The sequence below is a fragment of the Protopterus annectens genome, chromosome 7.part0 (genome assembly GCF_019279795.1).
Source record: "Protopterus annectens isolate FY-2018-M chromosome 7.part0, PAN1.0, whole genome shotgun sequence".
NCBI classification, from domain to species: domain Eukaryota; kingdom Metazoa; phylum Chordata; order Ceratodontiformes; family Protopteridae; genus Protopterus; species Protopterus annectens.
The window spans coordinates 721,426,811-721,450,061 of NC_056739.1; the positions used below are offsets into that span (position 1 = coordinate 721,426,811).

The following is a 23,251-nucleotide window of genomic DNA, read 5'->3' on the forward strand; positions in this document are numbered from 1 at the left end:
AGTGCACTAGGTTTTCGAAATCCATCTGCCATGCTCACAAAGTATACACAAACACACACTGAAAATATCACTTTTGTAATTATGTACAAACAAACTGTTCTGTGAGCTTGTAACAACATTCAAATGCACAACAAACTCTGCATTTTGCGAAATATGCTTTACTGAACACTGCACAACCATGTGAACACTTTATACACTTCTGAAAACTTGGATATCTTTGCTTAATACGAAAATACATATACTTTGTGAAAAAACTGGTCATTTCCCTTTATTTTATTCATTTTATGCATTTGGATATGTTGCCTGTTTAGACTGCAATCTTTCCTGAGGGGAGGGTTTCTTGGAACGCACACAATGCCAGGAGCACTGCCCTCGTCTCTAGAACACTGATGTGCAAATTGGGCTCCAGTAATTTGAATATTTTTATCAATGTCATACATATTTGTTTATGCAAAAATTATTTACAGCATTCTGTATGCCATGTTTCATATCATGTGAATAAGAAATAGTGCTGAGCAAGTCTTATACCTGAAATTTGTTTCTGAACCAAATTGCGAAGTTTATACACAATGGGAAAAATTTACTGCTGTATATTGGCTGTGTTTCTTAATCTTGCTTCTGGTTCCCATTCTGGACCATGTCCTTTTAGTCATGCCTCTTCTGACACCATGTCACTCGTTCATCTCTAATATAAATAAGAAGAAGGCTTGGAGGTTTCATTCAGATGCTTTAACATATACAAACACATCAGGATGGACAGTAGTATCTCTAAATACGAATGAACTAGTTAACAAACAGAGCTTACATACATACATGTTCACATCTCAACAGCTAACTACAAAATGGCAGTCAGGCTCGCACATGCTCAGTATTTATACACTACTGCAAGCTCTTGAATAGCTTCTTAAAGGTATATACACATTCACTGATCTACAGATACCCTGTCCTTATGAAAGATTAGGTAAGGAGGCTTACAAGATAAGGCCTGTAACTCACATATTCTCCACGATGAAGTAAGAGCCACCAAAAAGGAAGTTTTCCAGGACAAATACTTCAAGTCGCAACTTGCAGATTTATTTATTTATTTGTTTGTTTTATTTTACATTTGTTAACCGGGCTGGTCTAGCTGGATATATTTCCATTTTCAGTAGAGACCCGGGGAGAAAAGCTCCAACAAGATAGAAAAAAAAAAATAAAATGTAATTACATGTTAAAAGAAAGGATTGATAAAAAAATAATACAGCAAGAATTATAACATAATAAAAGTATTTACACTTGAAAAAGCATCAGTAAATAATATATATACTTGGAAAATCAGCAACAGAATGTAGCACAGTAAGATACATAAGGAAGTTTTCACTTCTAGTAGAACATTATTCAGCAGTATATAGATTAGAGTTTGAAACAGTGCAAGACTTACTTGCAAGTATAAGAATTTAAAAGTTTTGAAGTTTGTAAGGAATGTGAAATAAAGTACAGAGGTGGGAGAGGGTGGAGGGGATGGTTAGTCGGGGTTGCTACAGGGGCATAACCAGTGAATTTTGAGTTTTTTTTTAAGTTTTTGTTTAAAGAGAGGCAAGAATGTGATTAGGGTTAGTTCAGTAGGTAGCAAGTTCCATTTTTTTCCTGCTGTGTTAGTAAACAGAGAGTCACCAGCCATGTTGTTAGATTTTATAATGGTTGCGAGGAGTTTGCTAGAAGAACGTAGGGAATTCAGATTTTTATAGGGGATAAGAAGATTGGAGAGTATAGGGGTAGCGCTGGTTTGATAAAATATTTTGTGGGCAGTCGTAAGTTGGGAGATTGTCAGTTGGTTTTGGAATTCAAGCCAGTCTAGTTGCCGAAGATTCAAACAGTGGTGGGTTCTAAAGGGATTGCCAGTGGCAAATCTGGCGATGTTGTTGTAGGAAGTTGCTAGTTTGTTGAGATTATGTTTCTTTAGGTTGGTATAAATAGGTGAGGCATACAGAAGAGTAGAGGTTAGATGGGAATGAGCAATTCTGGTTCTGGCTGCTGGAGTTAGGAAAGGTATTATTTTATATAAGGAGCCTATTTTTCGGTTTACTGTTTTAATGGTGTTATTTATATGGTGATCAAAAGTAAGGTAGTTGTCAATGGTTATTCCTAACTGTTTAGTAGTAGTGTCAGGGAATATGACAGTGCCATTATTGGAAGAGAATGAGAAATCTAAGGGGGAGGACTTGGTAGTGGTGGAAAAGAGAAGGAGTTTGTTTTTTTTTTTGGCATTAAGGAGGAGACAGCGCTTTGTAAACCATGTTTCTACAGTATTAAAAACTTTTTGAGTAAGCAAATAAAGTTCAGATGGGGAGTTTGCTGAGCATACAAGCATTGAATCATCTGCATATTGAATGCAGGTGGCTTGAGGAATTGCTATGTGGAGGTTATTGATAAATAATGAGAAAAGTAGTGGTCCAAGAATAGAGCCTTGAGGGACTCCGAGGGTGACTGGCAGAACAGACGAAATTTGATTTTCCCAGAGAACTGCCTGTTGCCGAGGTAGGAGCTGAACCATTTAACAGCTTGAGAGTCAAAGGAAAGGGATTGAAGAATACTGATTAAGAGGATGTGGTTTACCATGTCGAAAGCTTTTGAAAGGTCGATGAAGAGTGCAGATGAGAGGATGTTTTTATTGCGGTTTCTATTAATGGTATCTGTAAAGGATAAAAGAGCAGTAGTGGTACTATGAGATGGCCTAAAGCCATGTTGGCAGTCTGCTATTATGTTATATTGTGACAGATGTTGTAAAAGTTGTTTGTGAATGCATTTTTCTAAAATTTTTGCTAGGGGTGATAAGAAAGCTATAGGCAGGTAGTTTGAGTAGTCATTTGAGTTCCCACCTTTATGTAGGGGAATAATATGGGAGATTTTCCAAATAATTGGAACTGTACCCTCTTTGATTGTTCTATTTATAAGGATAGATATAGGGTGTGCAATTGCTTTGGCTGCTTTTTGGAGATATTGTGATGGTAGTTGGTCATCAGGAGGAGTACATGGCTTGAGGTTTTGAATGAATTTATAGATGAGAGTAGTAGAGATGGATTGTAGTTTAAATGTAGGTAGAGAGCCTGATGGGGTAGTGGGAAGGCTTGAATTGTCTGGGATAAGTTGTCTAGCTAGAGACTGTATGGTGTATGTGAAGAAAGAGTTAAAGGTATTGGCAGTTTGATGCAGGGTATTTGGATCGGCATCAAGTGGGGTAGGTGTTTGAGAGTGGCCTGGGGAAAGGAGTTTATTGATACTAGCCCAAAACTTTTGAGGATTATGTTGGTGTGTTTGCTGCAGTTTATAGTAGTAGTTCTTTTTATCTGTAAGTATTGCCTTTTTTGTACTATTTCTCAGTTGCTTAAAATTTAGTTGATCAGAGATATTTATGTTTGCTCTCCACTTAGCCCATGCTTTGTTTCTAAACAGGATTTGATGTCTGGTTTCAATAGAGAGCCATGGGGCTGGATTGGACTTTATTCTGATGGATCGTTTAGGTGCATGCGTATCTAGGATAGATAGGAATCTAGAGTTAAAATACTTTACAGCCTCTTCAAGTGGAAAGGTTTTTAAAGGGTTCCAGTCACAGGCATTAAGTTCAGTTTGAAATAATTCTAAGTTAAAGTGTTTGGTAGAACAAGCGATCCTAAAGGTGGGGAGGTTGGGAAGATCATTCTTTTCTCTTATGATGTAGGTTAAAAAATGATCACTTACAGTGTCTGGCAATGTTCCTACCTTATAAGATTGTTGTTGTTTGTTTATAAGTATCCAGTCTAAGATACTCTCTTTTTTACTTGGTTTGTTAATTCTGGTTGTAGAGGTTATAGTTATGCTAAAGCCGTGGAGGTTAATACGAGAAGTATGATTTTCTGAACTAACACCTTTCCAGTCAATGTTAAAGTCACCTAGTATTATAGTTTCTTGGGGGTAAGTAGAAGACACCCAGTTTAATATGGCCTCTATTGTAGAGATGTTATTTCCTGGTGGCAAGTAAATACAGATAATGTATAAAGATTTGTTAGAATTGATTTGGAGTTTGGAGATGAGAACTTCTGCGTTACTATCCTGGGTTGGATTATAAGGTAGGGTAGAGATATGAAGTCAATCTTTAAATAGAACTGCTACTCCACCACCTTTCCATTTTGTACGATCTTGTCTAAGTATGTTATAGCCTTGAGGGATGATTACATTATCTTTAGTTTCTGGTTTCAACCAAGTTTCAGTGAGGCAGAGGATATCAAAGGAGTAAATATCTAGGATGGCATGGAGGTGAACTATTTTATTATTAATGCTTTGGATATTTAGGTATCCAATAAGGAGAGAGTTATGACGTTTAGGATGGATTGAATGGATAGTGGAGTTGGCAGGGCCAGGGTTGGGGTGGATGTCACCATCTTTTAAGGAGGGATTTTTTAGTTTTGTTAATGAATTATACCCAAGGTAAGTTTGAGGTTTCACTTTCTTTATAGTGGGTATGTTGTGTTTAATGTGGGAGAGTCTATGGTATTTTGGTAGTAGGTAACTGGGAGTGGATGTCATATTAGTATGACTATAAGAGGGTACATGAGTGTAGATTGCGGTTTGCTTTAGGGGGAGGTTGAGATGGTAGTAGTGAAGTTTTTCATAGGAGGTAAGAAGGTAGGTTGAGGTCAGGATAGTAGGAAGTATAAATGTAAGAGTTAGCTTGGTAAGAATAGCTAGAGGCATTTTATTGAGTTTATAAATCAGAGGAGTGAGGAGATTGGGAAAAAGAAGATAAAGGATAATGGAAAGGGAAGAGAGGAGGGCACTAGATTTATAATAGTTTAGAGTAGAGTGAAATTGGTAAGATATTTTAAGGTGTGGCTAATTAAGAGTGATAGGGGGTGATAGGGGTGTGACTAAAGTATATGGGATGAGGTGAAGGTATGGGATAGGTTGAAAGAGAGAGAGGGTGTGGTTAGGGAAGTATAAGTGTAGGACCATGGGGGGTGGGTGGGAATTGGGGGTAGGATAGGGGAGCAGAGTGAGCCCGCAGGGCGAACGGAGCGGGTCAGGGCAGAGAGAGGCTGAGAGGCAATCAGTTCAACAAAGACTGTATTCTACAGGCTAAGAAAAGGTAAGAGACATTTCCTGATACTACTAAACTGAAAGTGGGGAGCAAGGTATAGCTATGTAAGAGAAGAAGGGTAAGAGTAAAGGGTTGTAGAACAGAGAGAAAAGATAATTTTTAAATGGTGCTGTAGTAGGTATGGGGGTTTAAGCAGAGAATAAAAGTAAGTGGACCAGTAGCTATGGCAGTAGTTGGTAAGAGCTTGTGTTGTTACGAAAGCTCTCATTCTAATCAGCATAAGTCCCTATTCAGCTTTTGAAGGGGTAAGGGGTAATTACAGATAACAGATGGTTCATATGGTTGAATAATTAGAGACTGTAGCACTAGATTCAAATCCCATGGTGTACATGGGTCTTTGTATGGAGGTCTAAGCAATAAGGTTCCTTTCAAAAAGGCTTTACAGAGTTTGTGCGACATTAGAGTTGCATCATTTAGACTATTATGAAAATGTGAAATTGCAACTAGATGAACCCGTATAGTTGAGGAAGATACCCCCACATCGAAAAGCGAAGTTAAAAATTCCAAAACTTTGTGAACTGGTGCTGAGTATAGGTCAAGATTGCTGTCTGTAACCCATTTTGAAAATGTTTGTCATTTGCTGCTGTATAAACGTTTAGTCAAAGGTTTGTGGGAGGCTAGGACAATTCTTTGAACTGGGGCAGAAAGGATGGTAGGCCTGGCAATCATTGCAACTGGAGACGCCATATCGTGAGCTTGAGATTTTGAAGAGTTGCACGAATGAGTTTGTCTGGATTGGGCAATAGATCGGGAGCTGGGTCCAGAGTCCAAGGTTTCAGGATTAAGTGAGGCAACAGAAAAGGAAACCATATCGGTCAAGGCCAGAATGGAGCAATGAGTCTTATCCTGTTCCCTGACCTGTTGTCTTTCTTCAGAAACTGAAGCAACAGAAAAATTAAGACAAACTGAAATAAATAAAACAAAATCCACATCAGCATAACCAGCAGCAAAAAGTCCAATGTAAAGTGTTTTATTAACATCCACTTTTCGTTCAAAAAAAACTGAACTTCTTCAGACAGACATCAAAAGGTAGCAAATGTAAAAAAAACTCCTTAAATACACAATTAACAACACATGATACATTTGAATGGACCAACCAACTGGTTGAAACTCACTGACATCAATGTGTGGGAAAAAGCTGATCTCAAAACTTCTTAAAGTACTACTGCATACAACAGTCAAATCCATGGAAAATGTGTTTTAAAAACAAAACAAGGTTGAAATATGTATGAACATAATGTTTAAAATGTTTAAAACCAAAAAACGTAGTGTATAAAACCTTTTTAATGACAAAAGGTAAAAAGTAAAAAAATAGTAAGTGAAAAGTACTCATAATAACATTACCTCTGCGTGCTTCTAAGTTTCAAAATGCAAGCTAAACTTACTCTGTCATTGAGACCTGGAAGTCTATAAGAACAGAGTTTCAGCTGCCAAATCACTTCTAGGCGCTCTAATAATAATTGAAAAGGACCCCCCCCGATGTCAAAGGGAACCTGTCCTAACACCCTAAAAGTAAAAAATATGCTGAGGGTGGTCATTAACATGTTTCGCCAAAGCATTTTCACACTTGTTTTTCCTAATACAGTATAAATGCTCACAGATTCTTTCATTAAAACCTCTGTCAGTCTTGCCCACATAAAATGCTGGGCAAGACTGGCAGCAAGCCAAATAAACAACCGATCGAGATTTGCAGTTGAATCTACCAACAGTGGAGAAAGAAGACCCAGCAATTTTAAAGCTCGAACTAGTGGCAACATGCCTACACATGTTACAACTCTCACATTTGAAAGTGCCCTCTGTTCTAACACGAATGTCCTTTTTTGTTTCTAATATCCGTTTGAGGTTGTCACCCCTCCTATATATAAACCTAGGCAAAGTGCCAAACTTAGCTTGTAAGGCATCATCACACAAGAAAATACTCCAGTTCTTGACAACCACCTCCTTAATTAGGTGAATCTCAACACTGTAATTGGTGATGAAAGAGATAGAAGTGTCAACTTTCTTGCTGTCTAAAAAGACTTCAGGCATAACTGGAGATGGATGTTCTAGTGAACAACTTGTGAACGAACTACTTTGTAAAATAGGTTTATAAACACTCCCATACCTTTTAGTCTGGACCTCAGTGACCAGGTCATGAATAAACTTGTCTGGGTAACCTCTATGTAGGAACAATCCCTTAATGAACTCACATTATTCTAAAAAGGGTTCATCGTCGGTTACCATTCAAGCAGCGCGCACAAGTTGCCCCTTGACTACCCCTCTTTTCTGGTGCCCAGGATGGGCACTGGTGAAGTGTAACATGGTATTAGAGTAAGAACTCTTCCGAAATATTTTAGCCTTAAAGCTACCAGCAGAAATGTCTTTATATAAGTCTACATCCAGATAAGAAATTCTAGAACCAGACTCTACAAATGTGAACTTCAAAAAAGATGTGCTGGAGTTGAGATAGTCCATATGAAGGTTCTCACATCATTAACTGAACCTTCCATCAGTATAAAGATGTCATCCAAAAATCTGGTGTAAAAATCAATTTTGAACTGACCGTTGTAATTGCCAAGCACATATCTGTGTTCCCATTCGGCCATAACCATGTTGGCAAAACTGGCCCCTACTGGTGAGCCCATGGCTACACCAGTCTTCTGTAAATATATCTCTCCCCCAAATGTTACAAAGTTGTACCTCAAAATGACAGCTAACAATTCCTGCACCAATCTGATTTCTACACTGCTAGCATTGTGATGCAATAAACGGTCAGTGACCCAGTCTATCCCTGTAGCATGAGGAATAGATGTATAGAGGTCTTTTACGTCTATTGTCAAAAATCTATGGCCTCTCTTGAATTCTAAAGCACCTATGGCTTTCAAAAAAGCCCAAGAATCTTTACAAATGTGCGTTTCCTTTTCAACATATTTTTTCTATATGTTGTCCACATACTTGGCTATGGCTATCGGGTAAGTGATAGAACCACTAATGTTAACCAATAGCCTCATGGGGGGTTGTACACATCTTTATGGATCTTGGGCAATCCGAAAACTGTTGGAATCTTGGGGAACGAAACAGTCAAATATTTCAACACATCTTGTTCTATAACATTTTATAAAAACAAGTCATTCAAGAAAACAAGGATGCACCTGTACGCTGCATTCAATTCATTAATGCTAGATAGTGTATAAGCATCCTGCAATAACATGTGGATGAGGCAGTTTTCATAATGACAAGTGTCCATTAGTACTAAACCACCCCCCTTGTCCGGTTTAAGAATCCTGGCAGGTAAACTTTTTAAAGTATCCAACAAGTCTGCTTCATCATCAGACAAGTTTTTGTTCGCAAATGTCCTAGAACAGTTAACCAAGTTTCTAATTTCAGTTTCACACAAGTGTTCAAATAAAAAAGTAAAGGATGGATAGGGGGGTTGAATGTACTTGGGACTCTCAAAGTTTTTTGTCTAAAGCAGTGTTACCAAAAATTGACAATAAATTCAACCTACGTATAAACAACTTCAAATCAAGTAGTGTGTATGCTAAGTTAAAATGTCTCCATGGAACAAAGGTAAGACCTTTTGAAAATAAATCAGACATCTCCATAGTAATTGTAAAACTCGAATAGTTATAAACAAAAAAGTCTCCAAAACTGTTACTGATAATGTCAGGATTTGTCCTTCTTGTTACTTCTGAAAAGGCTTCTTGCTGTTGTTCCTGTAATGGCTCCTCGTGTTGTAAAACCTCTGGTGGTTCTGTCCCCGATTCGAGGAAAAAGACGGTGTAGGACGAGAAATCTCCTCATCCCTACCACCATCAGTTACAAAATTTTCTATAGGAACAACATCCTCCACACCCTCTCCAGTGACCGGCCTACTGGAACTAGCTGTCTGCCTCATAACCCCATTAGTTAGGTTAATAGGAGCACCTAGACTGTCGCCAACACTCTGAGAATGGGGGGGGGGATATGCAGTTAGTTTGTTGTATGCATCTATGTCTCTTTTCAGTTTTTTCATTTTCATCTCCATGTTACGAGATATCTGTTGGTCTATAGTCGAGAAAATTTGTTTATACTCATAATTATACCTATTGAAATCTACATGTGACTTGATATTAGTGTCCAAAATTTAAATTTCACCACTCAACTGGTCTATAAATTTCTGAGAGAATTTAGCCATTAAATCCATTAACTCATGTCCATGTCTATCAAACAAACTGATCAGCTCACTGTGGAACTCTGAACCAGCTATCAGTCCAGTGGGGTATTGCCAAGAGCGCAAGCCCTTTGGCACAACCCCCACTTTTTTACATTCATTGAAATAGGAAATCTCTAACTGAAGCTTTTTTACCTTTTAAACATTATGTTCATACATATTTCAACTTTGTTTTGTTTTTAAAACACATTTTCCATGCATTTGACTGTTGTATGCAGTAGTACTTTAAGAAGTTTTGAGATCAGCTTTTTCCCACACATTGATGTCAGTGAGTTTCAACCAGTTGGTTGGTCCATTCAAATGTATCATGTGTTGTTAATTGTGTATTTAAGGAGTTTTTTACATTTGCTACCTTTTGATGTCTGTCTGAAGAAGTTCAGTTTTTTTTTGAACGAAAAGTGGATGTTAATAAAACACTTAACATTGGACTTTTTGCTGCTGGTTCTGCTGACGTGGATTTTGTTTTATTTATTTCTTCAGAAACTGGAAAATTAGAGGAACTGGGGGAAATGCATACAGTAGACCAGGGGGGCCAATCGTGAAAGACAGCATCTCTTGGTGACTCCCCCAGAGGGGGAATCAGGGCAAAATAACAGCTGCACTTGTTGTTCGGGGGGGGGGCGCAAATAGGTCACAGCAGGGCAGGCCCCATTGGCAGAATATCCTTTCTGCCACCAAAGGATTGAGAGACCACTCGTGAGACATCAGGATGCTTCTGCTCAATTTGTTTGCGGTCACGTTGGAGCTCTCTGGAATGTGCATTGCAATTAGAAAGTGGATGGATGAAACTGCCCAGTGCCATACTCAGAGCTTCTCAACAAAGAGGGTAAGATCTGGTTCCCCTTTGTTTGTTGATGTACCAAACCACTGACATGTTGTCTCTGTTTGGATTGCAATAGTTTCCAAGGGGAGGGTTTCTTGGAATGCGTGCAATGCCAGGAGTACTGCCCTCATCTCTAGAACACTGATGTGCAAATTGGCCTCTAACTGGGACCAAGTATCTTGAACCATCTTTCCTAGATAATGTCCCCCCACCCTATCTGGGATGTGTCCGTGATCACTATGGCTTGGGGTTGAGAAGGGACAAAGGGACAGCAGAATAGAATGTCGTTGGAATGGAGCCACCAACTCAGGTCCTTTTTTCATAAAGTGGTGTTCCAAACTTGATGTAACATTGGTTGTATCAGTAATGACCACTGGGACACCAAGAGCCATTGTAGAATTCACATGTGAAACCTTGCAAGGGGAACTAATGTGATGGTGGCTGCCATAGATCCCAGAGACTGTAATACCAGTCTTACACTCACTGTTCTGTTGTGAATAATTTGGTTGACTTGTGATTGTATCCTCTGAAGTATTTCTTAGGTAGAGAAGTGATCCAGGTGATTTTGTCTAACACTGCTCCTATGAACTCTAGATGTTGTGTTGATTCTAGATGTGATTTTTCGTAATTCAGAGTGATCCCCAGCAAGGAGCAAGTTTAAAGGATGTAGTTTCTTGCTTGCAGTAGTAGATGCCTGGTGGATGTGGTAACAAGCAAGTTGTCTAAGTATGGAAACACCTGGAAAACTTGCAGTCTCAAGTGAGCTGCAACCACTGCCATACATTTGGTGAACACCCTGGGGACTGTGGTGCGACCAAAGGGCACGGCTCTGAACTGATAATTACTGGCTCCCAAGCCAGAAGTGCAAAAATGTTCTGCAGCTCTTGTCCATTTTTATGTGACAATACGCATCCTGAAGATCTACTGAGCATATCCAATCGTCTTTTCCTAAAAACAGGAGAATAGACTGAACTGTGACCATCTGAATTTGGGTTGAACTGATTTGTTCAAAATGCTGAGATCTAAAATTAGGTCTCCAGTCCCCAGTTTTTTTGGCACTAAAAAGAATCTTGAATAAACCCCGAATCCTATCTGGTCTGGTGGGACTGCTTGGATGGCTCTTGTCTAGCAATTTTTGAATCTCTAGAACTACAGCATCCCTGTGACTGGGTGGAACATCTGGGATTCTCTTTGGTTGTTTGGGTAGCTTCAAGAAGGAAATATTGTAACCTCCGGTTATGATCCTCTGCACCCAATTGTCCATTGTTATGGACAGCCAGGCAGGTTGGTGCAGAGACAATCAACCCCCGACTGACTCCAGAGGATGGCAATTGGGCCCTCATTCAGGAGTGATGAAAGGTATTGCCAGGGAAAGAATCCATGGAATCCTGATTTTGTGGGCCACCTCTGCCTCTAGCACAGAGTCTTCCAATTTAATTCCCTCCTCTGTCCTGCAGGGAATCACTGCCACATGAGTCCTGAAAAGGCCCTTGGGACTTTTTGAACCACAGCTTGCCATTTCTCTGGTTCCTTGACTGGGGCCGTTGAGGTGTGGAAAAGCATACTTCCAAGGCAGAAATTGTCTTCCCATCTTTCTCACATCTGGCAAGGGTCTCTAACTTTGAGGCTAAAAAGGGATGTTCCATTAAAAGGAGAACTGATGAAAGAAGATGTAAATGGCTCCACAAACTCGCATAGGCACATCCAGGTGTGTCTCCTCAGAGCTATGCCAGAACCCCCCTGCCCTAGTCACCCCTTCATCTGCGTGCACAATGAGCCTCATAGGCATATTAGAGATGGAATAAAGGGTTCCCAGCTGGGAAGCTACTTTATTCTGATCCCCCTCAGCTATGGTTCCAGTTAGAGTGTCTGACAGCTCTTTTATCAAATCTCTTTGAAGCCTGGTGAAATGTGCCATAAAGTTAAAGGACTTAAACGGAAAGGTCGATGAAGCATATATGCGCTTCCCGAATCTATCCATCATTCTAGACTCCTTATTAGGAGAATTGATAGTAGGACTTTCATCAACAAGTTCATTTTTGGAGGCTGCCGCAATCACCATGGCATCCACTGGCACCCCTTTTAGCCCAATGCTGCTGATGCATGGGAGCTGACAGTATACAATTTGGTCTTTTAGGATTGGTTCAGTGGCATCAGGAATCTTCCAGGCCCGCTGTGCCACCAGCTTAACTGGATCATCAGTGGGCAGAGAGATCCAAGCGGTAGATGGTTGAGTACAGAAAGCCTCTAAGTATGCTGACTCCTTGGAAGGTTGTTGGGAAGTCCAGCCACCCCTCCGTTTAAGGATCTCTAGAATGTCATCAAAAGAGACATCTTCTAGGGGTAACTTTGAGGAAACTTCCCCATCATTAAAGTCAGTATCTTCAGTACAAGACTCTTCAGGGGATTCCAAGTGTTTCCTCTCGCACTTTCTCTTCCTGGGCACTTCCTCAGTGGGACTGACCAGGGAAGTGTCTGAAAAGGACATCACCACCACGGTTGCATCCTGAGGTTTCTGTGCTCGTTGTCTCACATTAGAGGCTGATGGTAGCTTAGAGTGACAGGAAGGACTGAGGTGTTCCAATGAGACAGAGATCAACTGTGAGCCCATAGAGGACAAGGCCCTCTCCATGGCTCAGAAAGCAGATCCCCCCACCCCCATAGAGGAATGGGATACCAGAACTGAAATAGACTCCTTCAAAACTGTGGTCCCATTCCTCACCAAGGTAACCGCGCCTGAACCTGGAGTTGAACTTACGTGTGTCGAAGCCCTAAGAAGCATAGACTGCTCTAAAAGAACTGGTGTTGATCCACGCTCCCAGAAACCAATGACAAAGCTGCGACCCTGCCAGGTCTCCGGTTCAGACAGAACCAAAGGCCTCACAGTAGTCATCGCTGCTGGAGACAAAGCTCTCACCACCGCTGATATAGTTGACACCGTGACTGTGAACTCCGAATGCTCAGTTGGAGACTAAGGAGGTACGAGAATCGGGTGAGGGACATGGAAGGTTCCAGAGCCAGAAGTGCTAGAAACCAAGGAAGTAGCTAATCCCATACCACCAAGAGCTGGTCCACTTGCCTCAAAACTTTGGTCTCCATGAGGCACTTGGTGGAATGGACCGAATAGATCAAGAGGGATCGGGGTCTATTCAAGAACGGAATTGGTGGCCTGTCTACAAAAGGGTGAATTCTTGGGGAGTAGACTGTACAAGGCAAATCCTTGAAAGAAACCTCCTTTGGTTCCGAGATCGGTGGAACAGAGGAGGTAGAAGAGGTCTGAGTAGAAGAAGTTGTAGGTGCTGAAATTGTTGGTTCAGAGGTCTGCACTGACAGCACCAAAGATAGCAACTTCTTCTCAGTCAGTTCCACTAAAACTTTGGGAACCGTGGAAATCCTGATTTTTTTTAACAGGCGATTCCGACAAATGTATGGGAACCGAGTAGCTTCTCTTTTTTGAGCTCTCATGCCTGGAGGAGTAGGAAGACGGGGAACTAACAACCATCTTAGAAATTCCAGATATGGCATCATTGAAACTAGTTTTTATCAGTCTAACTTATTTTTCCTTTCTATGAGTGTGCGGTGGCTAAAGCCATGACAGATGGTACAATCTTCCTGAAGGTGAACTGTGCCCAAGCAGTAAACAATAAGTCATGTCTGTCAGTATTCGGTACTGTATGGTCACACTTCTGGCATCTCTTGAAGACAGACATGCCCTTAGTCTTTTCAGCAATGTCAAACAACACACACACACACACACACACACACACACACACACACACACACACACACACACACACACACACACACACACACACACACACAGAAAAAAAAATGTTAAGTAGAAAAATGTACAAACAATGGTACTAAAGAACTACTGAAAATGGTAAGAAGGGGAATGGGAAAGGCGGCTACCAATGATGGTGGACTGAAGGGAAAAAAGAAAATACTCCAGAAAGGTTAAGAGAAGAGCTGGGCAAGAATAAAGTTCCAGTGAAATACTATTTAACAGAGAAAGTGAAGGAAGGATAAATAACACTTACAGAAATGAAAAACGCTAGCTCAAGAGCTGACTGGAAAGGAACGCATCTGGTACTTAAATCTGAGGTAATCCAGAGAGGAGCATTGTGGGTAAAGCTAAGCTAGAGAGTTTTTGTAAGGTGAAAGCTGGAATAATGGCCAATTCGGATCCGAGATACTGAACCAAACCCACAGTCAAGGATCAAGTGAAGACTGACATAAAAGTAACTAACAGGCTAATACACTCAAGTGTACCAGCCTTTGATAGCAATTTAGTCGAAAACAAATCATTTACTGCATTTTTTCCTGTCTGTTTGAAAAAAAACAAAAAAAAAACAAAAAATATTTCTCCTTTCCTAAACTTTACTTGCTAGTTGTTCCAGTGATCAGATTTTGCTGATCCCTGGGCTTTGTATTTGGTTTCTGTGTTCCTCCATTTTCTTGTGTGGCCAGAGGTAGTTTCTTTACTCACCAGTGGGAGTGGGGAGTACTGAGCTGCTTGTTTGTCCTCAGAGGAGTGGTTAGAAGCAGCAACGTGTAATTTGTTGGCCATTTTGGGTCATTTCCTGTTTTTTCCAGCCCCCTGCTATAAAGCACGCGTTAGCGTGCTTTAGTGCGATTTAGAGCGGAGCTGCTACCGTTGCACACTAGCGCAGCGCCGGTTAAGCAGATTTAAACTATTAGGGCTACCTAAAGTTCACTCTTCAAATTTTCCCTTAAAACTACCTTCCTCAAAGTGTACTACTGTTCTATTTAGTGTATCCTCCAACTATAAATTATCTCTACTTGACTCCCAAGTAGACTATTCTCTATCCGTATAGCTAAGCACTTGCTCCTACAGTACTTATCACCTCGATACAGCACTCTTGTTATAGAAAGTACCCCAAAAAAAGCAAACCCCATTTCTCGGTCACCCACATCCCCAAAAGCTTTTCTTAAGTTTTTCTGTCTATTCCTTCTAGCATGTCGAGGGATCAGTTGCTAATATCCTCTCCTGCTCAGCTGGTGAATCTGGGATTATTGAGGCAATGTTACAATTGCCTCATGTACCCAGACAACCCTCTCCTCCTCCCACAAAACACAAATACATGCGAGAGATGCAACTATACGGCCAAACTGGAGGCTGAGCTCTCTCAACATAGGACTGGCAAGACAAGACAGGAGGAGAAGGTAACCACACTCACTATAGACCCAGTCTCACATAATACCATCACAACCTCAAATCATACACATAAACACACAAAGACATACTCGGAGGCTCTGATCAAAAATCTACCAAAACAGCAGAGGCCACCAAAGCAGACACCCAAACAACTACCACCTCAGAACACACCACCTGCATCACATAGACCACACAATCAGAGTGTCAAGCAGTCACAGCCCTTAAGGCCAAACACTATGCCAGACACACTAGTCATTGGTGACTCCATAGTCAGACACACTGACGTCCCGCTCACCAGACTGAGTAAGGAGAAGGTCACAGTAAGCTGCCTGTCGGGTGCTAGAATCCGCCACATAACGCATGCACTCAGGTCTCCCAACAGCAGGTACAAGTATGACTCAATTATTGTCCACGCTGGTGTAAACGACCTGAGACATACCTCCCTGGACTACATGAAAAGAGACATAGAGGAGCTCTCTGATTATGTAGCCCAGGCAGGTATGACCCTGACCTTGAGCAGTATCCTACCTTCACCAAGAATGATGCCACAATACAGAGATAAGATGATCAGTTTTAACAATTGGCTTAAACTCTGGTATCATTCAAAGGGGATCCAATGTCTGTCTGCCTGGGATGACATGCTGGACAAGCCACACTGCTTCGCAAGGGACGGCTTGCACTTGTCACCCCTGGGATTCCGGATTTTGGCAAAGGTTCTTGCCACCCCCATAGTGCCTTTTTTAGGCAAGGCTCAAATTCTAAACCTACCACCCTAGAACAAAACAAAGAAAAAAAACTAAGGGTAATGCTGCTCAATGCCAGAAGTCTCAACCTCAAGATGCACGCACTCGAGGCCCTTCTCAGTATGGAGAACATCGATGTCTGTGCTGTGACAGAAACCTGGTTCAAGGCTCCTGAGAGCACCCCAGCACTATCAGGTTTTACCTCATATCATGCGTTCGGCCACAAAACCCGGACAATACCAAGAAAGGAGGAGGGGTATCCATATTCATCAAGGACACCCACACCTCAAGATTGGTGGCATCGCGATGCATCGGAAACCATCCAGGTGCAATTAACCATAGGCAAGACTGCTATGCAAATTGTAGCATGTTACAGGCCACCCTCGCAAACTCAGGAACCTCACATGGCCTTCCTGAAAACACTGGAGGGGATAAATGTATCTCAGAACACCATCATACTAGGTGACTTCAACTACCCTAATATAGACTGGGAACACTACTCAAGCCCAAACACTCTAGCCCAAAAGTTCCTGGAATTCATAAACTCAAATGCCATGGAACAACTAGTCACCATCCCCACAAGAGGAGAGAACATACTTGATCTCATCATCACGAACATGGGAGCACAATGTTCAACGCCAGAAGTATACCCCTCACTGGTGAGATCTGATCACAAACTAATCTCGCTGGAGGTCCTCATCCCGCCCCCACCCGAAATGAAAAAGACCACAGTAAAGAACTTCTCGAAAGCAGACTTCACACTTCTAAAGACTAGTGTGGTCTCCTTTAAGGCCCCTGAGCCGGCGGTTAACATTACTCAAACCGCTGAATCACTTACAAATGCCTTCTACCAGCACCTGCAGGGCTGCATGGATCAGGCAATCCCAAGCAAAACAAAGACTCTTTGTACAAAAGGCAAGCGTCCAGTCTGGTGGACCCCAGCCATAAACAAACTCTACAATAAAAGGAGAAAGCTACTACAAGATAGAGCAAAATCCTTAAAAGGTAAGACACCGCTGATCACTATAAGTAAAAAGCTAAGAGCTCTCATAAAATCATCCAAAGCTAATTTTGAGAAAAAAATAGCTAAGGACTCTAAAGACAACCAGCAATAACCGGATGAGGAAAGAAACAGCTAATACCAGTAGCAAGTGGCAAAATATATTCACCAACTGTGTTCACCAACAATTTCCACTGTAAAGAACAACTCTCAGAGACAGCAATAGCGTAATAAACTTTACTTGATTAACCGCTTTCGTCAAAAGACTTCTTCAGAATACATCATGAAATCCACAACACTGTTTAAATAATCTAAATGCTAATTAACATTCAATCATTCAATTAAAAATTACTAATTATTAAAAAAATACTACTTAAAAAATCTCATTTCAACATTTTTGTCAATGGATAGCTTGCTATTTTTTAAAAAACATTTAATGTTAATGGTGTCGTTTAAACCTGGATGCCTATCTGATTTTAACCTTATTTGCCATAGGGTCTCCCTTTGTTCAACATAGTTTTTGAAATCACCCCCCCTCAAATCCGATTTACAAACTTCTATGACTGAAAACATAAATTTCTTAAAATTATGGCAAACAAGGGAATGTTTGAATAAGGCATTCGTTTCATCCTTACATTTTATACTGTAAATATGTTCACGAATTCTTGTCTTTAAACATCTAGTTGTCATACCTATATAGAATGCAGTACAACTACTACAAAAACTAATGTATATGACACCCTTGGTATTACAGTTGACGTACTGGGGTACTTCAAAAGTTCTATCCATTGTTCCTATTACTAAACACGGTCCTTGCAAAATAAATCTACACATGTTACATTGAAAACAGGGGAACATGCCTTTCTTGTTGATTTTATTGGGTTCTAAAGCTTTGTTGTTGTTTTCTAAAGCTTTTTTGATGTTAAAAGTGTTTCTTAAAACAAAATTAGGTTGTTCCCCTACTATTTTGCTTATCTCAAGGTTCCCCTGTATAATTCTCCAATTTTTTCTGAGTACCTGTTTTATCTTAATGCTGTCAATGGTCATGTCTAAGGAACAGACCACTTTACTATTTACAGAGGTACTTGTAGGAACTGACACTAAAGTGGTATCCTTTTTATTTAATATTGCTGGATAATAAGTACTCCGCTTGTTTAACACTTCTTTTTTTATATCTTCTAAAAGTGGTATGTTGTATCCCCTGTTTATGAACATGTTTTTAATAAAATCTATTTCTTCCTGTAAATCTGTTTCCTTTGTTGTCATTCGACAAGCTCTTATAAATTGTCCCTTTGGTATGTTTTTTATTATATGTGTGGGATGTCCACTTTGAAAATGAAGATAACTATTGGTGAAAGTTCTTTTCCTAAAAATACCACTATGGAACCAAAATTCAAGCGGGTCCCACCAAAAGGAAACATCTAGGTAATTAATTTTCAATCCTATTTCTCCCTCTGTAAATTTCAAAAAATCAACTGAATTATTGATGACAGAAAGAAAATGTTTAACTGTGTCACTGTTTCCTTCAATAATGAAAACTAAATCATCTACAAACCTGTAATAAAATAAAATATTAAAATTATTTTTTATTGGTTTGAGGAATTCATCTTCCCACCAAGACATTATCAAGTTGGCATATGAGGGTGCTGCCGGAGACCCCATGGCTACACCTCTTTTTTGTCTATAATAGGTGTCTCCAAATAAAAAATAGTTGTAGTATAACAAAATATCTAAAAACCTACAAATGGTGGAAATCTGGCCCGCTTCATATTTCGTTTTTTTACTTAACAGTTGTCGTATGGCTTCAACCCCTTTTTCATGTGGAATACATGTATACAAAGAAACCACATCTAAGGTGAAAATAATATGGTGGTTTGGGTTGAAAATATTTCTATCACTGAAATCCTTTAATTTTTCCAAAAAGTGCCAAGAATCCTTGATAAATGATTCTTGTTGGGAAACCAATGACCCTAAGGTTGCATCTATTACTAGTGATATCCCCTCTGTGGCTGAATGTGGTGAAGACACTATGGGTCTAAATGGTGGGTCCGATAAATTTTTGTGTATCTTCGGTATTCCGAAGAGTATTCCTATTCTAGGTTTATCTATTACACAAAATTCATAGACTTCTAAATCAATCTCATTTGACATAAGGGCATCATACAAAAAGGAATGTATGGTTTTGTATTTCTTATTTATTTCATAAAGTGAAACAACTTCATATTCATCACTGTTGTTTAATATTTCCTCTTGTGGCTGAGGCAAACTGCTAGCCTGCTGTGGTGGCAAAGGCTGTTTACTTAACTTATGCTTTTTGTGACTGGAAGAATATATTTTCAACGTGAAAATGGTGCCTTTTTCCAGGGAAAAGCAAGCAACAAATGCTGGTAAAAAAAAAAAAGTCTTTTTCCAAAAACAAGTACAGTAAAAAGCACTTTAAAACACTGTCAGCCCCACAAAGTAAAATAAACACATTTTCTCCACAGAAAAAATGGGTTAGGTACTATACAAAAACTTTGCTCCCATTTAAAAGTACAGTACAGTCTCATGACAGTCATTTAAAATACAAACTCCTGGCTTTAAACCTTTTCAGAAGAAGAAAGTGTTAATAACGAACAAAAAACAAATAACTGAAGGTTTTCCTTAAAGGGAAATTATCTGCCCAGCAAAGGAACAGCACAAGCCAATCTTAGATCGTGAAAATCCTCAGAGGAGTGTACTCTTTAGCAGCAGTAAAGCTCTGACTGGCTAAGCACCCAAACCTGCCTTTTAGTCGACCTACTTTGAAATGCCAGATAATTTTGGCATGTGGAAGGTGCCCTGATGTTTTGGAAGCTGGTTGGCTGTTATATTCTTGGCAAGATATAACCCATACAGCTTAGCTACTGTAGCAGTGATCAATATGAAAAACATCAGTGGAGACTGCCCTCCCAGCCAGGTGCATAATGTCAAACTGCACAGGTGGAAGGCATATTTTTTCTTGAACACTGGAGTAACAGACTTCAATAAATTTGGCAAGTCATGAACACCAGAAGAGGAAATCCCAACAGCTACCCACTGCAGAGTAGTGTTTGAAATTAGATTCCGAATCACACAAATGTTAGGGAGTTAGTGATGTCTTCTAATGAGTAATGCGCTACAGCATATATGACAACAGATAATAATGCAGGATTTTAAATTGAATCAACAGGAAAAAATGCAGGTTTATAATGGCATGCCACATTTTTGTTTTCAATGAAGGACTACAAATACAGATAAGAACATAGTTATAATGTATCAGGAAGCAGGTCAGCCAGACTCAAAACATCTAGTTAAGGTCTGCTCTACTTAGCAGTGCTTGACTTCTTAGAAGACAAATGTTCCACTTACCAGTAAGTTATCACAAATACCATTGGCTATTTTCCCCATTGTATTTGCATCTAGTGGTGCAATCACCATTAGGTCTGCCCATCTTCTCAGCTCTATATGAAGAACAGGGTCACTTCTTGACTTCCACATCTAAAAAGCACAAAATAAATGTGACCTAACAAAAGGTATTTACTTGTGTCAAGGCGACTTGTACTTAAAAAAAATTACATCTAGTCATTAACATCAGATTCTGGATCTAGTCCTGCATGAGCAAATACAAGTTGCAAACCAGCTTACTCAAGAACTGCCAAAGATGGCAAATATTATCAAATCAATAAACCTGAATAGATGTCATTCTCTTCACTGTCATATCATGTTATAAGTAGCACATTATTTGTCCATTTCCTCCAATACGGTCACACTCTGTATCAGTCAATCAAGATACATATGCTAAATGTATGTTTACCCCTGGCCAATTCCCTTCCCTCTTCAGCTCTGTTCCCCCCATAGCATTCAAGATTAACACTATGGTATTCTGAAATGGGTGCATATATATAGTGCCATTTGCATGTAAAAAATTTGGCTACAAAAGAAATCACAAAAAAAAGTCCATCAAGGAACCCTTCCTCAAAGAATTGATGCACTCAATAATTAATGTTAGAGAATTAGAAATGAAGATGCTTCCAGAAGGGAGAGTGAAATTTCATTGCAGAAATGGGAAAGATGAGTGGGGGGAGGCAGTAATGCAACAGTAGAAAGGACAGAGGACTGGGGACAGTAGGGCAAGACAATAAAAAATTAAAGAGGAATATACAATCAGATGAAGTGAAGTAACATGGGCCTGATGTCACAACACACGCAGCACACACTCGTGCGTGCAAACACACTCGCGACTGCACAAACACTCGCAAGTGCACACACACACGAGCACGCACGGGCACACGAGCACGCACGCGCGCGCGCACACACACACATACACTGAACACTACACAAGTTATAAAGCTGGAATAGTACACTTGATTTACTGGCTAAACTTAGTTTGCAGAAGATGATAAAACTGAGAACAACCATTAGTATGTTAATATTCAAATAGTACTGTTTATTTTTCATTTATCCAAATCTTTTGGGTTTCTAATACCATGACGGTAATGGACCCTATTCCTAAGTCAAAGTATGATAAAAGTTCATGAAATAAGTATCGTTTCAATCTTTGATGTCAGCCAGAAGTGCTCTACGCAGCACCTACAACGTGCCCAGTAATGACTCCTTCTACAATTCATACGGAGTTACATGTACTGGTAATGCATCTAAATACGCTTGTAGATTCTTTTTTAATAAGACCCATTGCTCCTACTACTATTGAAAATGTATGGGTATCTTTCTTCCATATTGTTCTAGTTTCTGCCTGCAAATCCTGATGGCTTTGTGCGTCTCTGTACGCAAGACACTGCAGTCACTGGGTATGGCAATTTCAATGATCAATGTTACTTTTGTCTTCTTTTCATGGACCACTATATCTGTTTTTTTAGCATCTACCTTTTGAAATGTTGGTAATGGGTGATCCCATATGTAGACATCATCATTTTCTATGATGCTTTGTAGGTTATGCTTCCAGTGTTTTTCAGCCACTTCAACAGCATAATGTTTGCACAGTCTACAGTGCAACAGTCTTGCCACATTATTAAGCCTTTCAGTATACAGTCCTTCTGCCATTAGTATGTCACAACCAGCAATGAGATGTGTGAATGTTTACAATTCTGTTTTACAAAACCTGCATTTCTCTGCTTCTCTCACATGTTCAATGGACTTTATGAACCAACATGTATGTAACCCACTATCTTGGGCCACCAATATTAACCTTTCATCTCTTGGTTTCAATTCACATCTCCTTAACCATTACTGCATTTCATCCAGATCAACATGAGGTTTTTCCAGATGTTTTCTATACCTGTTAACTATATTTACGCATTTTCCACACTTCTTGCCTTCTCATCTAATCCTTCACCTTATATTCTTTCTTTTGTTTTTTTTTTGTTTTTTTGGCACATTCAGTTGCTGCCTGTTTTTTTTTTACCTACTTCTCGTTTGATCTCCATTCTTTTTTGACGCCAATATGCTTCTGTTAGACTAAGCAGGGAATCTTAGATTTATTCTCCTCATGTTTCAAAACTTTCACTACGTTTTGGTCTTGTGAGGTCAGCAGATATGTGTGCAGTTCCCACAATTGCATATCTATACATGTAATCAATATCAAGGAGGCCCATACCTCCTTCAGAATGAGGAATATATAATCTTGGTATGCACTAATTTTTATCATTTGGTGGGCATGAAGCATCCTTCTTGTTTTCCTGTCTAATCTATCCAACACATGTTTGGGGTCAATCAATTACTACAAAACTGTAAGTTAGGACAGTAAGAGCAAATCGGTTTATAGCTTGAATTTTGTTCCTAGATGTCAACACTGTTTTCAGGATTAATTTAAGTCTTCTAAAATATTCCTAAGTTTTATTTGCATTTGTTCATGTTTTATTGTGATCCTTCATCAATTCCCAAATATTTATACACGTCCTCCTGCTCAAGTTCTTTTATATCACATTCTTGTCCCGAACTGATGTTTTCTTGATGTTGCAGTTTCCTGCTTTGAAGGTTGCTTTTGCATATTTATCAAGACCAAATGACATTCTTATATCATCTGAAAAAATTGACAATTTTCAGTTGTGCTTTCAGTTCCTCATCTGATATACAGTTTTAAATCATCGACAAAGAGAAGATGAGAGGTCTTTACACTCTGTTGTTTTCTAGGAGCCAAATAATAGCCATGGACTAAGCTGTGACAGCTTAATGGGTTAAGGG

General features: G+C 39.7%; 1 protein-coding gene across 3 annotated transcripts in view; it reads right to left on the minus strand.

Annotated features, from left to right (window-relative positions):
* PPCDC (phosphopantothenoylcysteine decarboxylase) overlaps positions 1–23,251 on the minus strand; it is a 1,155,725-nt gene that overhangs the window by 227,121 nt on the left and 905,353 nt on the right. For all 3 annotated transcript variants that reach the window (XM_044077243.1, XM_044077242.1, XM_044077244.1), the window contains one exon: positions 20,420–20,548. In XM_044077243.1, coding sequence (XP_043933178.1) covers positions 20,420–20,548 — 129 coding nt within the window. The remainder of the gene's footprint in view (positions 1–20,419; positions 20,549–23,251) is intronic.